General features: G+C 41.8%; 1 protein-coding gene across 4 annotated transcripts in view; it reads right to left on the bottom strand.

Annotated features, from left to right (window-relative positions):
• CNKSR2 (connector enhancer of kinase suppressor of Ras 2) overlaps positions 1–16,760 on the bottom strand; it is a 258,126-nt gene that overhangs the window by 42,272 nt on the left and 199,094 nt on the right. For all 4 annotated transcript variants that reach the window (XM_069945142.1, XM_069945143.1, XM_069945144.1 and 1 more), the window contains 3 exons: positions 12,783–12,856; positions 9,353–9,424; positions 455–522 (listed from right to left, as the gene is read on the bottom strand). In XM_069945142.1, coding sequence (XP_069801243.1) covers positions 455–522; positions 9,353–9,424; positions 12,783–12,856 — 214 coding nt within the window. The remainder of the gene's footprint in view (positions 1–454; positions 523–9,352; positions 9,425–12,782; positions 12,857–16,760) is intronic.

Raw genomic sequence — 16,760 nt, 5'->3', positions numbered from 1 at the left:
AGTGAACAGTAGCCGTGAATCCATCTATAACCAAATCTCTCAGTGAGCTGATAATCCAGCGTCATCTCTACTGCTCGGCAGATCTTACCAGTGAGCTGAGGTTGAGTGATCAGTGCAGGAGGTAGGGGGATAAGGGCAGGATTCTGATAAGTGGAGGAAGGAGCATTCCTGTAATAGGATATATTATAAACTTTCTGGTCGCTACCTGTACTACTGGCACAGGTGGTTACTCGTCAAGCTTTGCTTTCAAATTATCTAGGAATAGTACATAGAGTCTCCTTTTTCCTGACAAACCGCAGCAATTTTGTCTTTAGGCATTATCTGGTATTGCTTTCACACCCACATGGGACTGAGCTGCAATACAAAACACAGACCACTGCCCGGAGTGGCGCTGTTTCGAGAAAACAAAAACAATTCTTTTATTCTTTTATACTGTAAGTATTACTCCATCTACCTTGATCTGGTTTAATCCGCTCTCTTTCGGCATAGCCAGAAGCAGCAAGGTTAACTCTACTGATCCACCTAAAAAAGGGGAAACAAAAGAACACTGCTTGTTGCATTCTGTTGTACACAATCATTTTCCAGACATTCACAATGATTTATATGCTCCCCCCCTCCCATACCTGAGAATGGGGCGAGAGGAGGCTTTCCAGCTTGCAAAAGCCTCCTTGACTCTTTATACCAGAGAATAAAAGCAGTTTTCTACATTTTGGAAGCACAGACAGATATATGATAGGCTCCATGTGCCCTCTTAACATCTATTTAACAGCACCAGCAGTTTGAAACACAGTACAGCTGACAGATTCCCTCTAAAGCAAATCTGTACCGCCGGACATGCACCCCGCCCCTCCCAAACTACCTGTACCTCTTGGTTGTGGTCCTCAACGCATGCCCATGGTCTCCTGGGGCCGGTATTCAGGCTAAAAACTAATTTTTATTCCAGCGGTGCACATCATCTGTTCCCTAGCCCTGCCACACCTCTTGCCTTTTTCCTGCCCCTGGGCTGGATCTTCATGTTGGCAGGCCTAGGTCATGGATACTCTAGGCCCCACCTCATTGACACCGCAATGCTGGAATAAAAATTGGTTTTAGCCCAATTACCGGCCCCAGGAGACAGACCCCAGAACCACAAGTGAACGATATCGGTGGTTTGGGGGGGCATGTCTGGCAGTACAGATCCGCATTTACAGTTATATCTAGGGTTCTGCATGTGCATAGAAATTATATATACTAGATGCAATGTTCACATTTGTAACATCCAGGCTTTAGTATGGAAATGCGCAGTTTCACCCTTATCCTAGGGACAATGTGCGAAAACAAGGCTAAAGAGAAGGAAAAAAAAGGCATGGTGCTTAAAAAGAAAAAAGAGAGGTTTCAAATGATTCTCAAAGTCAGGACTATAGTCTCAGGGTCCTCAGTGCTTGTTCTATAGGGTCTGCTAATACTATAAGCAGTCTTCCGTGAATTTGCAAGTCATACTCAGACTATTTGAAGGAACGGTGATATCAACTGCTCAGATGTTTTGGCTGGAGGCGTCTCTGTCATATGACAGCTTCTGGCAGTTGTAGCTAAGAGCCAATAAGATCTTGTTACAGGTCATATCCCGGTGATAAACCATGTACTGCTGGGTGTATAAAAAACAAAGCAAGTTCATCCAAAGTGCATTTCACTACCATGGATAGTTATAGGAGTATTGTTAAGAGCAGATAAAGAAGGAAAAGACAACATTCATTCCCTTCAAAGGTTTCATGTTTCCCTCCATTTGGCATGTCAGATTTGGAAATAGGGCAAGTAAAATGGTAACAAAATAATAAACAATAAAAGGTGACTAGTAAGCAATGTAGAGGTAATGCAATCAACTATATAGAACTGAAATGTACATAACCCTGTAAGAAGTACTGTGTTTATACTATGGTAAAATGTGTCTGACCAGTACTGACCAATCAAAATGTAACATCTTTCAATGTCTTATACTGTTTAGGAATCTACATGGATGAATATTTCTAAAAAAACAAGACATTTGTAGTGATTAATAAAATTCTTAAAGGGAAATGAACAGTAGGTTAAGAGATTGTAACATGCTGTTATGTACCCATAGGGCAGGAGATGCAGAGGATGAAGGTTGCGTCCTTACCTTTATCCTTAGCAATGTTTTTGTGCAATCCTGCCTTTTAATAATATGTTTGCCCCTTCTTTCGAAGGGGCAAACAGGTAGATGGATCGGTGCACCAGGGTGTGTGTGTGTGTGTGTGTGTGTGTTGAACTTGTTCAGAAATTAGTGATTTTTTTTTTTTATGCCAAATGCATCAGATTCATCACAGTGGTGGCTCAGGTGTAGCACCTCAGTTTCTTTTCTTTTTAATTTTCTTGTCTTTCTATCTTTCTATATGAAAATTCTTAACCCCAAACACATTACAAGTTGCTACAAATCTACAAACCTGGTGAAAAAAAAAAAAGAACGAGGAGTTATTCAGCAGCTGGTACTGTTTCTACGGTATAGAACGTTAAAGGGGTAGTGCGGCGCTAAGAAATTATTCACAGAATAAGGGTACAAACCCACTTGACGTATTTGCTGCGTGAATCAGTCTTAAAAATAAGCAGGCAAAACGCAGGTTAGCTTTATACGATTGTTCTGTGTTAAAATACGCAACTGCGTATTTTTGAAGCGTGAAGCTTGTTGTTAGCAAAGCATCAGTTGTTAACAACCTGTGTGAAAAACGCATGTAGCTTCACGATTCAAAAATACGCAATTGCGTATTTTAACAACTGATGCTTTGCTAACAACAAGCTTCACACTTCAAAAATACGCAATTGCGTATTTTAATGCAGAACAATCGTATGAAGCCAACCTGCGTTTTGCCTGCTTATTTTTAAGACTGATTCACGCAGCAAATACGTCAAGTGGGTTTGTACCCTAACACACATTACAAAGTTATACAACCTTGTAATGTATGTTATGTCTGTGAATCGCCCCCTTCCTGTGTCCCACCACCCCCGCACGTGTACCCGGATGTGTGGTGCATTATACATACCTGATCTGTGCCGCGCCCATCAGCCATCTTGTGCCAAGACGTCATCTTCGGGAGGCCGGCCGATTCGCTGCCGCCGTCACTGATGCCACCCCCCCCCCCCTGCCGCGTCATAACTGTGCTCAGCCGCGATTGGCGGTCGTATAAGTTGTATAACTTTGTAATGTGTGTTATTCTGTGAATAATTTCTTAGCGCCGTACTACCCCTTTAATGTTAACATTACCAAGACTGTGTAAAAAGTTAAAGAGAATCTGTCAACTGCAATTCACAATCCAAACTGCTGACACTGTGAGATGCTGTTAGGACAAGGAGACACATGGCATCTTTTATATATCCAATTGTGCTTCCAAAACATGCTTTTATTCTATAGTATAAAGAGGCTTTCCTCAAAGGTTAGCAAGCTGTAACATATCCTTACTCCCTCCCGTACCTGATCCTGCATGGACCTCAGCTTGCAGGTATCAATCAAGCAGGAAGGGAAAGGAGACATGACAGCTTACTGCAGATCAATCTTTGTACCAGAGAATTAAAGCATTTTTCTGCATTGTGAAAGCACAGACAGTTATATGAAAGGTACCATGTGTCTCCCTGACCTAACAGCATCTTACAGTGTCAACAGGTTGAAATGTAAATAAAAAGCTGACAGATTCCCTTTAAAGCTAGTGTAAGGGATAGGGCATAACCTGTAAATCGGTGGGGGTCTGACTGTTAAGACCTAGACAGTCCTCAGACTGGAACAAAGCTGCAGCCTCGAATTAACAAAGTGTGTGGTAACAGTTCCATTCATTACCTATGGACTTTCTGCATTCAGTAACATTGTCAAAGCAGGTGGGGCAATAAAGTAGTGGCTGTGCATATGAGGGTCTCCACGGTTGGACCCCCATGATCTACAAGTTATGTCCTGTGGATACTGGACAACTTGCAACAAATGAGAAAACCCCTTTAAGAGCTGTGAAATAATCTAACAGCTGATGTCTTCGTAAAAGATATGTTTCTGTATGTTTACTATGGTAATATAGTAGATATTACAGTCCAGTATCAATAGGTCACTCTGTGCCACAGTGCTGCCATCCAGCTGACTACCACAGTCCTACAGTGACATAGATCAGTGATCTTTTGGAGCACTTTTTTTTTTTTACCTATTCCATTATTGCAGTAGTGTTATTCCCAGTACACGATGCTCCCATGGCAAACACTGCCCCTAGATCATCAAATTGAATAGGATACTTTAGTCATGTCACTGAGTAACTATGAAGATAGAGACTTCAGTAAGCTTTTCCAGCAGGTGATAAAGTGTTCTATGCTATATTATTTGTTGCATGAGCATGTGACATTTTCAGCAGCTACATGTCAGCCACCAGGACTAGAACACTTTGCAGGTTTAGCAGCCAATTGCTTGAACAGGAACCTTGCTATTTAGGAAAGATTGATGACAGAGAAATCATAGCATTAAGCAACTTAGATATACAGTATATCTATACAACATACAACCTCTGTAGTTTCAAGTATAGCCTTTGCTTCCTGTGTAATTTAGACAATGTAAAAAGTCTGTCAATATCCAAAATTGTTTTAAGCAGCTGAAAAGCTTACGTCATCTTTGTGCATCCTTTTTAGTAGAGACGAGTGAACCGAATCCTAGGAACAGAAATTCCTTCTGAACTTTGCAAAAAGTTCAGTTTGGTACCGAACCAAACTTTTTGAAAAGTTCAAGGGGTACTACGGCGGGGCGGGGGGCATTTTTTTCCTGACACTGGGGAGGAGGTGGCTGAGGGAAACGACATCCACTCACCTCCCCGGTTCCAGCGGCTGGTCCCACAGCGCGGCGCTCCGGTCCCCGGTCGCTTCTTGGTGTCTGAGCAGGCTCGAGATGATACGTCTCAGGTCCTTGAAACGGATCCCACCTCCGTCACTGACTGGCTGAGCGGACCTGAGACGTCACGTCTCGGGCCCACGTCAGACACCAGGAAGCGGCCAGGGACCGGAGCACCACGATGTGGGAACCGCCGCTGGAACCGGGGAGGTGAGTGGACGTCGTTTCCCTCAGCCACCTACTCGCTGGTGTCAGGAAGAAAATGCCCCCCCCCCCGGACTACCCCTTTCATGCTGAATTTATTAAGATTTAAAAAAAAAAAACATAAAAACCTCACCTGTCCATGCTTCCCCGGTGTCCTCTTCTGGGCTCCAGCTCGCTCAGCCAATCATTGATTGACTGACTGACTGAGATGAGACAATGCCACGGCGAGTGATTGGCTGAGCAGGCTGTTGCCAGGAATAGCCAAGTGTTTTTTGCAATGGAGCCTCAGCTGGCTCAACATTGGTGCTCTGAGTAAAGTCACAAGGTCCAGGATATACCCCCAGGTCCCAGGGTGCAGAACACCAGAATAGATTCAGGGCTCAGGATGCAGGTTCAAATTTCCAGGGCTCCCAAGGGCTCTAAAGGGCCTGAAGTAAAGATCCGAAATCAGAACACAGGCATATTGTTTAAGATCCCCGGGACTCCTTAGTGTCATCATGTCCATGGGTACAGGCACAGAGTTCATGATTCAGGATCTAGCTTTCCTCTGAATTTCCAAGGTAACAAGAAGCAAACACAGTCTCTAAACTCAGTCCAGAGAAAGGGTCTCCAACTAGTGCAAAATATCATGAATACACAGCATGCAAGCGTTTCACAAACCTCGCCCACATTGAAGTTTGAGGTTAACTCATTATGTCGTTTCACATAGAAGTTAAGTAACCATGGAATCTGGGTCTATAGATGTTACATAGATATATAATGCATATAAAGGTTTAAACATGTATATTCAGAATCTGATCCAATAAATGATTCCACTATTAAGTATGACAGCCTGCTCAGCCAATCCCTGGCTGCAGTGCTGTCCTGTCTCCAGCCAGTAATTGACGGAGTGGGATTTCACTCTTGCCTCAAGAGTGACAGCCCGTTCAGCCAATCACTAACTGACTGAGACAGGACAGAGCCACAGCCAGTCATTGACTGAGTGGGCTGTCACTCTCAAGACAAGAGTGACAGCTAATCACTGGCCGCGGTGCTGTCCATTCTCAGTTAACGGCTGAGCAGGACTTTGGCAGCTACATAGGGCACTGGAGATCAAAAGAAAGAGGACACTGGGGAAGGGCAGACAGGTACAGATGAATTAACTGTGTGACCTGCACTAAAACAGCTAAACTTCTGCATTTGTTTAGCTATATTAGTGTGGTACTGTATGTTTAATGTTCAGTTCGGACGAACCCAAACTTTATGCTAAAGTTTGTAGAACCTGTTGAACCGGATGTTGATAAAAGTAGAGATGAGTAAACTTTTTTAAAGTTAGGTTCAGCAGGTTCCCCAAACTTTGGCGCAAAGTTCAGGTTCGTTTGAACTGAACGTTAAACAAAGCGCACTAATACATTTCATTTAGTTCTGTTATGGTGAGAGCCAAGTTCAGCTCCGATGGATAGGAAACAAGTTATTTTTTCTTGGAATACCCCTTTAACAACTCCAGTCTTACCATCCTGGGATGTTATAGTTTTTTGGTTGGAGGCCCCTTTTTTAGAACTTGAATAAAATCTTTCAGGGTCAGGATGGTGGTTGTACGCTTTTCAAGACAAGGGTAAGACACATAGTTGCCAATTATTGTAAAGATGTAGGATGTAGGTTATGTAGGTCTTTTAATAATTGTGATAAATTCTGTACATCTATAATGTACATCCATAATTACATCTACATAATTAAATGATAGGTTAACTTTTTGTTTTGAACTTTTTTTTTGTTTTATAGATTCTGTATAGTAGTAGTGAACTTATTGGGCCTCATTTACTAACAATGTGTCAATTTTAAGCTGTTATGCTGTTGGTTGTATCTTTATTTTTTTTTATGTAAAATTCATTAATATGACGCATGTCCTTAGTAAATCTGGAACATTTTTCACAAGACAAAACTAAAACCCGACTGGTTTTTAGAATAGAAAACCTGTCAAAATATTGACAGTTTGGTTAGTAAATCTATCGGTTGTGGAGGGTTTTAGAGGACACACCCATGACATGCGCACAACACGCCCACTTCGCAGGTTTTCAGACAAAAATGAGGATACAAAATTGTGTCACAAATCTTTAGTAAATACGTTGGAACAGTAAACTAACAGGGAAAATGGACTAAAACCTGTCAATTTTCTAATGGAAAAACGTTAGTAAATCAGCCCCATTGTCTATTTGGGACATTTGTCTGTCCAGTTTGTGGTAAATTGGCATGACACCTAAGAAGACTTTTTGAATGGGGACTACTCAGGTATTTTAGTTTTCCAATAAACTCTCCAATCTTGTCATTTCGGGAAAGTGATCATTTATGTACATTTTTTCTGAAATTAATATTATGCTTTATGCTCCCCCTCACCAGTGACTGTCGGGCTGCTGTGCATCTACCAATGTACAAGACAGCCATTAATAGCCGATTAGAGGGGTGGTAGGAGGTGCTGCCTTATGAATGCATTAGACTCAATTCCGAGTCATTCATTTGGGTTATATCCTGTATTCAATGGCCATCACTCACCAAGTTACTGAAATATCCTTTTGATTCCAATGCTGTTTTGAAGTTAGAAGTAGTAGCACATTTTTTTTTTTTAACCAAAGTGAAAAACAGGTCAGTCATTTATGACATATTACAATCTGTCTTCAGGAACGGTTTATCTCTGAGAATTTATAATTTCTAACAGTGTTGGCAGGAATTCCTCAATTGGCTACACAATGGCATATATTTTACTTGTCTATCTGTCACTCCTACGCCATTGAGTTCCGTTAAAAAAATATTGAAGAGTAAAAAGTTTGAAATCGAGATACATGCAAGTTATCATTATGGTAAACACCTTAACGTCAATTGCCTCTGCACCCTGACAGCTCGACAGACTATGCCAAGAACTTCCAAAAATTGCACAATATGAATGCATGGGTCATCCTATGATGAAATTGTGGTGGTTTATGCTTCACTTAAACCAAAATTTACAATTCTTTAAACACTAAAAAAAAAAAAAATAGACAGACCTAGACATAAGAAGAAAAGATAAAACACAGAGCACCATATTTTCCAGAATTGGGGTATTGTCCCAGATAATGTCTTTAAGAGATTTAAAGGGATCTTCTAGACCTGTATCTGATTGTGATCAGCTGTTTGCCAGATATGTTGTGCCAGCGTACTGTATGTAGTATAAAGAGCTTATAACAAAGAGTCCCATACATTGTGTAGTGGCCACCACATAATGTACAGAGCTGTCTGCTTTAACCTGTATATATGTACAGGTGCCGCAGCAGCTCTGGAAAACAGCTGATAAGCAGATTTCCAGGAGCAAGCACACATGAATGGCCTAACCTTATTAAGGTCATTAATACATTTTGCCTAGAAAACCCCTTTAGGGGGCATTCACACGTACAGGATCTGCAGCAGATTTGATGGTCCAGATTAGATTCCAAGCAAATCTGCAACTTCAAATCTGCTGCAGATCCTGTACGTGTAAATGCACCCTTAGGAGGAGTTATCCTCCCCGACAGTACCCGCAGCTGCCACAAGAACTGCAGAACCGCTCTCTGAAGTGACAGACCGTTCACTGATTGGCTGAGCAGCCTGTCACTTTAGCGAGCGGCTCTGCAGTTCTCATGGCAGCTGCGGGCAGCGGAAGGAGCCTGGAAGACACCGGGAGGAGGGCAGAAGCATCGGGGACCATGGGCAGGTATTTAGAGTATATAATTATTTTTTTTTTACACTAAAGGCAAGAGCTGCACTGATATAGCTAACTAGAGAGGAGCACATTTACAGTAGGAAAGAAGTGAATTGCTTTGTTCCTATCTGCATTCTGCTTATCAGGCTGCGAAGTCTGCTCCGATCCATGCTGCTCCTCCCCGGGTGCTGGGAAAAGATGGATCCAGTCCTGGAAAACTTCTCCCAGTTTCCCAGGACTGGATACATCTTTTCCTAGTGCCCAGGGAGAAGCAACACACAGCGGAGCAGACTTCAAAGCGGTTCGCTTTGTTCCTACTGTAAGGTCAAATATATTCAAAAACATAGAAAAAAAACAAACATTCAACAACTGTACATCTCACATGCTAAAGGATGTATTTTCCAACTAAAGTAGTTAGTATAGCGCCTATAGCCAATTCACTACAATTAAATGAATTCACATTATTCTGATATGTTGATGGCAGACAAATATCTTTAAGAGCGATCATATGACGTGAACATAAAGAAGTAAATGTACTTCTGTGCAGAAAAAAAATAAACTTTCAGTCCTAAGAATAGATAACCTTTGTAATAACACAAATACACGGCATGGTTTGTTACCTGTTCATATCATCTAAATTGTCAGCAGCAAAGTAGAAGCTTTTGATCTTAGGATGGCAAGCTTTAAAAGCACTATGAATAGAAAGAAAAATATGTCAGTCATATACACCCATTTCCTGCATACACCACATAACAGACTGCAATAATAATAGTAATAAAACCCTTGTTTAGTATACAACCCTTGTATCAATTACAAATACAGTGTAAGGTTATGTTAAAACAACATTTTTTGTGAGAAGAATGGGCGTTGTTTTAAATTAAAACAACGGCCAGGGGCGTAACTACTACCGTAGCAGCCATATCCGTCGCTATGGGGCCCAACACATCAAGGGGACCATCCCTGCAATACACTGGGCCTCCTGATCTGTTATCATACTACTAAGGGGGATGCCTACCATGGTAGACACTATGGGGGACATTTATTAAGTCCGGCGTTTTTTACGTTGGGCTTACAAATGTCCTTACAGCTCCGGAGCTCAGAGGATTTATGTAGAGGTGCCGCAGCTCAGATCTGGCGTAGGTTGCACTATCATTTTTCCTCTGGAAAAATTATAAATGGGGCGCACGCAGACGCCGTTCCCCCTCTCCGTGCTGCCGCACCCTAACGCCCCCTCTCCGCCCAACTGGTGCATGAGGCGCAGATGGGCCAGATGCGAATAAAATATTGGCAAATAGACCATTTCGAATATTTTTAAGCCAATCTGGCCCATCTGCGCCTAAGAAAGGCATTTTAGCCTTTTCATAAATATCCCCCTATGTACTGGGGGAATTGTCCATTTTGGGGGACACTATGTACGGTGGGATACGAGGTGAGATGCCTACCATGGGGGACACTAGGGGAGATGCCTACCATGGGGGACAGTAGGGGAGATGCCTACCATGGATGTCCATAGGGGAGATGCGGAGAGCTAACAAACAAGGTGATTATCTACAGTGGGAAAGGGGAGAGGAGGGGGCGTAAATCAAAAGTTTGCTATGGGGCCCAGCCCTTTCTAGTTACACCCCCGACAATAGACGATCTTCTCATACAGAAATGTGTTGCATTGGAGTCAATGCAAACAGCGTCTGTTGTTCACACAGTGTATTGCACAACAGCCGTTTTTAGATATAGACGTGGAAATAATTGACCTGTCTATTTCTGTCCATTGTCCACTGCAATGCAACCTCCGAGGCAACAATGGCAGTTGTTTGACACTCACTACAACGGCTGTTGTTTTTGAGTGCCAAACAACGGCCGTTGTAAGTACCCTGTGTGAACATAGCCCATGACATTATTACCTTGGCACTATATAGCGGTATTATGTTGGTTGAACTTACACAGAAAACCTAAAAATGACAAGAGTCCCTACTTTGCTTGTTGCCTAGAGACCCATTTTCCCAAAAAAGGAGGAGGATGAAGGCTCTTCTAGAAGGCAGCAAGCAGAGATCTTGAGGAATTTAATTGAATATATATTTTCATTTCACCAATCTGCTGCATTGCTTATATACACATACAAAATTTGCAGATGGACAATATTGGCCTTAAAAAAAATATATAAAAAAATTATATATAATTTATATTTTAATAGTGGCAATGCCAGCCTTTCACTATACTGAAATTGATGACAGCTTTACCAATGCGCTATGTAGTTCAGCCCAGTGTTAAGAGGACAATAAGTCAGCAGCTGCCTTCTTCAAGTGTGATGACATTTAGTGTCCATTCCTAATAGTGGGGAGTGAAGTGCTAAATGTCAGAGGCATGAACAATTGGCTGCAGCTAGCAGTGCCAGGTGAATCGCCAGCGCTGGACAACAAGTGCTGCAAAATATCAATGTACCTGACACCTTAGGTCTTCACTGTACTGTACATGTTTAATAATACATGTCAGATCCAATTGAAGCACACCGCCTCTGCTTTTCAATATCAGCAGAAAAAAAAAGCAATTTCTAGAAGCCACATAGTGGAACAGAAATAACTCAGAAGCACACCTTATCTACAGTACATGAAGGTTTTATTTCTCACATAGCTAATTAAACTGGATGAATAGATCTTTACTCTATTTGCAGAGCTTAGTAATCCGGTGGCATTTGGCTTTTTGCAGGGAAATGTCTCTTTGGACAGGGTCAGTAATTCTGTCACGAAGGGGAAAAAAGTGAAAAGTTCAAATAGGAACTGCTGGACAGATATACAATATAGAAAGCAAGCTAAGAATATCTAGATTTGGCTTCATGCACACAACTGTACAAAGCCATAATACAGCATTCATATAGGGATTCCTACTGTCTCTTCCCAGAATTCCCATGGAGCATAAATGGCCTATATGTCTCCATGTGTTTCTATGGTGTTCTCCTCAAGAAGAAACATTAGCCCTTTGGTACTATTGTATCTCTGTATGCTTCATGATTTCCATATATAATACGGCATATGATAGAATATGGTATAATATCAGACACAGGATGTCAGATTGCCATACTATTCACTTAGGATCAACATACTATTCACTTAGGATCAACATATGAGGTCACATTGTTGCTTTTGGCTACAAAGACATAGGCACAACATATAAGATATGTCCTCTCTTAGGGTACGTGCACACTGCGTAATGTGCAGCTCGCACCCGCCAGCGGACTGGGGCAGGCGCGCGCGTCTCTGCCCGTGTCATAGACTCTATTCTATGCACGGGCGGATTCCGTCGTCTGTCCAAATAACGAACATGTTCATTCTTTGGATGGTCGACGGAATCTGCCCGTGCATAGAATGGAGTCTATGACACGGGCGGAGACGCATCACAGAGGGGAGGGGAGATAGTCACACTGGAGGCTGGGGGGCCCACCTCCAGTGCTTCAAGCGCCATGCGCAGGAACCAGGCAGTGGTTAAAAAAAAAAAAAAAGACCATGGTACCGCCATCCCCGCACCGGCACCAGTCTGTTCATGTAAAAGAACACAAAGCGATGTATCTAGTGGTACATTCGCTTTAAAGGAGTTATCCAGGATTAGAAAAAAATGCACCTACTTTCTTGCAACAACAGCACCACCCCTGTCTCCAGATCCATTCACTTACTTGGAACTCTGCCAGGAGATGTTTATGCTATATGTGGCCACTAAGTGGTTGTGATGTGCCCTGAAATAATGTATTTCATTTACTTACAGCGAATCTCCCACTGGAATTGGGCCGACTAGCACCCTGTGCGGGAACCAGGCTGCGGTTCAAAAAAAGGACTGCAGCACCAGTATCCCTGTGCCAACATCGGTCTATTCACGTTAAAAACAAAAAGGCGATGTACTGCTGGTGCATTCACTTTAATTGGAAGTACAACTGTGCATGAACCTGAACTGATACAGCCACATATAACATAAGCAAAAAATCTGATAAAAAACAATGTTAAATTACAATTTTTCTCCGTACATGATCTAACACATCTCCTTCTGTACCATTCTGGGCTTACTTACAATTTCTTACGACACTCGCTGGCTCGATCGATTTTAAACTCCGGTAGACTGATAAACCCCTCTGCTTTTTCTTCCTGGAATGCAAAAGGAATTACATTATGTAGATTATTTAAATAGAATACAAACTGCAAACGCATATAGTACAAATGGGTGACAATGTCTGAAATACAGAAAAGAAGATCAGGTTTACAATTTTTTTTTTTTTAGTTCAGTAAGTGTTCACCCTTTCTCCCTGTTTCTTGTTCTTTGATTTTAAATAGGAGTAAAATTATATGTTAATGAATTCCTTATTATACCTCGAATAGCGGTCAAAGCTTAATTTTTCTGATACAGAACCAAGTAGCAAATGTAAAATGGGGTTTCCAGGTCATCTCCTTTCACAGTTTCACACTGATGCATGGATCATTTGCTTGTTGCATGAACCCAAGCATAGAGATCCAGCACATCAGCAGTAAAACAAGATACAAGTGTCACTGTCATTTAAAATATTTTTGCAGAAATCAATAGTACAATCGATTTTAAGAAACTCTGTAATAGGTTTTATTAGGCAAAAAAGCCTCTCTCTCTGTACTCAAAAAGTTGTTTCGCAGCCTCCCCCCTTACTTTTTATGTGTTCATTATCAGGTATAGTCGTCTACATTCCAGAGGAGCAAAATGAAGGTCTATGGGGGGGAGAGGGGCTGAGGGGGATGAGTGACCAGGAAGAGGAGACAAACAGCCCTGCAGTTTGCAGACTGTCTGGGCATATTAAACGCTGGATTCAGAAAGGTCAGTGCTTGGTCTGGGAACCAAGCTGCCTGTTATCACCACAAGGGGGTGCTCACAAGCTTACTGTATACAGTTTAGTCTAAGACTTCCAAATCTTTCTCTATTGAAGCCTCAACAGCCAGAAACATGTGATGTCTGGGCCTCAACCATGGACAATTTGTCACCCATCCTGTAGATAGGAAATAAATGATGTTAATGGGTAAACCCCTTTAAGTCTAAAACTATGACAATAAACTGAAACTATGACTATAAACTGAAAATGACATGGTGTTTAAATTCACTGCAAATTCATTTTTAGATCTGCACAATCTTGGATTTTTCTGATTGTGGTAATGATGAAATAGTATTGTGCTTTATCCATTTAAATACCTTTAACCTTTAAAAGGCAAATATTTTAATAACTACAATATAAAATCAGTACGTTATATCAACTGTAATACATATGCAGTGGTCATGGACATTTCCAGAATGAATTTGAAAAAAAAAAAAAAAAAGAAATTCAGTGTAATTTGCCTTTGTCAGAGAATCTTCTTAAACCAACTGCATATTATTAGACAGGGCTGGTTCATTTGTAGCCGGGGCTTTGGTTTATTTTAAGCTCCAATATGTGAACACATAAGACATGAAATATTCAGGGCTTCCTATTTGGTCAAATTATTGTAAAGGACAGTGATTATCTGCCCAAGAGTCACAGAATGGGATGATTATGGCAATTCGGAGAAATATGTCACAATCACAGAGAATGTCAAAACTGCTCAGCCACAAACATGAAACATCCGGCTTTTAGGGGAGAAACCTTGCTGGGATGAAATGGGAGCTGTTCAGAGTGCGGCACAAGTATCAAAGTAAGAGTGAGCTGTTTGCTGGCAGAATCCTCGCTGTAATACAGAGAATCAGGCATCAAACCTCTCACACTTTTCATTTCAAAGGAAGTCTAGCTTTGATACATTTAGTCCCGTTTACAATATTACAGTAAATGCTGCCCCTTATGTACACTAATGTCCTCATTGTGACGGATAGATTATAGCCAACACCACAATTGTCTTTACAGCTGCTTCTTTTGTTGTAGTTATTACTATTCTCTTCTAAGAGTCATCTGTGAATTCTACTCCAGAATAGTGCTCAGCAGCGCTACAAGGACATAAGAGCCTATATAGAAGTGATTACCATGTCTGACCTTTCAATGCTAAGTTGTAAAACACTGAATAACACAATTAATTCAGCTTTTTACACTGAAACACATAAAATACCTTTTAGTTCCTTAAAGGGAATCTGTCAAATGCGAAGTGCCAAGCAGTAAAGCTGAGCCATACCATGCATACATCCTCCCCCACCGCTCAGTCAAGACAGGGAGGGAGGTGGCGTGCATGCTGTGGCTCAGCTTTATTTCTGTGGCACTTCAGCTTCCAAGGAAAAAAGCAATTTTAAATCTCTGCAAATGACCACCAGCAAAGACGAGGTCGTCATTTGTTTTATATCCCTATCACCTATCTGTCTGTGTCTCCAGCTCTGTACCTGCTACCAACCTGGAAGATTCCCTTTAGAGGGAAACTGTCATATTGAACACAGCGTCTGAGCTACATACATGTTGTAGAGCAGTAGATGATGATCAGGTTGATATATACTACCTCTCACCCATTGCAATTTTTCATGTTTTTAAAGAGGTAGTGCATCAAAAAATGTTTTCTTTCATATCAACTGGTGCGAAAAAGTGCCAGAGATTCATAATGTACTTCTACTAAAAAGATATCAAGTCTTCCAGTACTTATTAGCTGCTGTATGTCCTGCACTAAGAGGTATATTCTTTCTAGTCTGGAGAGCAGGAGAGGGTTCACAATTTCCTGCAGGACATACAGCAGCTAATACGTACTGGAAGACTTGAGATTTTTAAATAGAAGTAAATTACAAATCTCTGGCATGTTCTGAAACCAGTTGATTTGAAAGAAAAATTTTTTTGGTGAACAATCCCTTTAATGTATTGTGGGTCATTAACACTCTATGACCCCTGCCCATTTTATTCTACCACCAGGCATATGTGTACAGTATGTGAGTGGCTATGCATACTGTACACTGTGTGCATGTCCACTCACTTTACATTAGTTGGGCCAAGTCTTCACATTACTGGTCTGACAAATGTACTGTGCTGTACAAGAGATCAACTCCTCTGAACATACTTTATGTGTAAGTTTAGGGCCACTACATCTATGATGTACTGTACATGCACTGTACTGCACCTTTTCATGAGGATTTTTCACATCATGGATTTGCCATGTCCCTAACCCGTGCTACTGTATATACAGTACATACTAAGCTTAAAGGGAATCTGTAGGTTTAAGCTGCCTTAAATGAGGGCAGCATAAACAACATCACATCATTCTGTTCAACCGTTGTAATATGCAGGAGAATAGGATTCTTTCCACACCCCTCCCCCCCCCCCTTTAGCTGCTGATTGACAGGTGACTGCCTATACACGGCATGGATAGATAACTGCCAATCAGCAGCTGGTGGGTGGAGTTTTCTGCTTCTCATGAATATTAAGGACTACTGGGCTCATGCACATAATGGAGAGTAGGGATGGTCCGAACCCTCAGAGGTTCGGGTTCGTATGAACCCGAACGCTCGGCATCAGATCCCCGCTGTCTTCCCGCTCCGTGGAGCGGGTGGATACAGCGGGAGGACCGCCTGGAAAACTGGGATACAGCCTATGGCTATGGCTGTATCCCAGTTTTCCAGGCAGTCCTCCCACTGGATCCGCCCGCTGCACGGAGCGGGCAGACAGCGGGAATCATTACCAAGAGTTCGGGTTCGTACGAACCCGAACCAAACTCGGTTCGGACCATCCCTAATGGGGAGGACTACTCATTGTCCATGTTACTCAGGAGGATATCTCTGAATCAGCTGCACAGAACAATGTAAGTGATACATCATTCTGTTCAGCCTCTCTGTCACTAGTTTATGCCACCCTGAGGTAGGACAGACGAAACCTACTGACAGTCTCTTTAGGAGTCCAGTGGGTGGTTCTACTCAGTAACATTAGGGCATATACAGAGATGCTTATTAGTTACTGTATAGGACCATCCATTAGACTAGAAAAACATAGAAAGAGCAATGTTTACATGAATACAACACAGTCTTTACCCACAAAACTATATAATAGTATGCTCAATATATAATATATATTCTATGTAATACTGCCTACAGATAGGACTA

This window comes from Dendropsophus ebraccatus, chromosome 11, assembly GCF_027789765.1.
Source record: "Dendropsophus ebraccatus isolate aDenEbr1 chromosome 11, aDenEbr1.pat, whole genome shotgun sequence".
NCBI lineage: Eukaryota > Metazoa > Chordata > Amphibia > Anura > Hylidae > Dendropsophus > Dendropsophus ebraccatus.
Note: the sequence above shows the minus strand (reverse complement) of the source record. Positions and strands in the feature narration are given on the sequence as shown.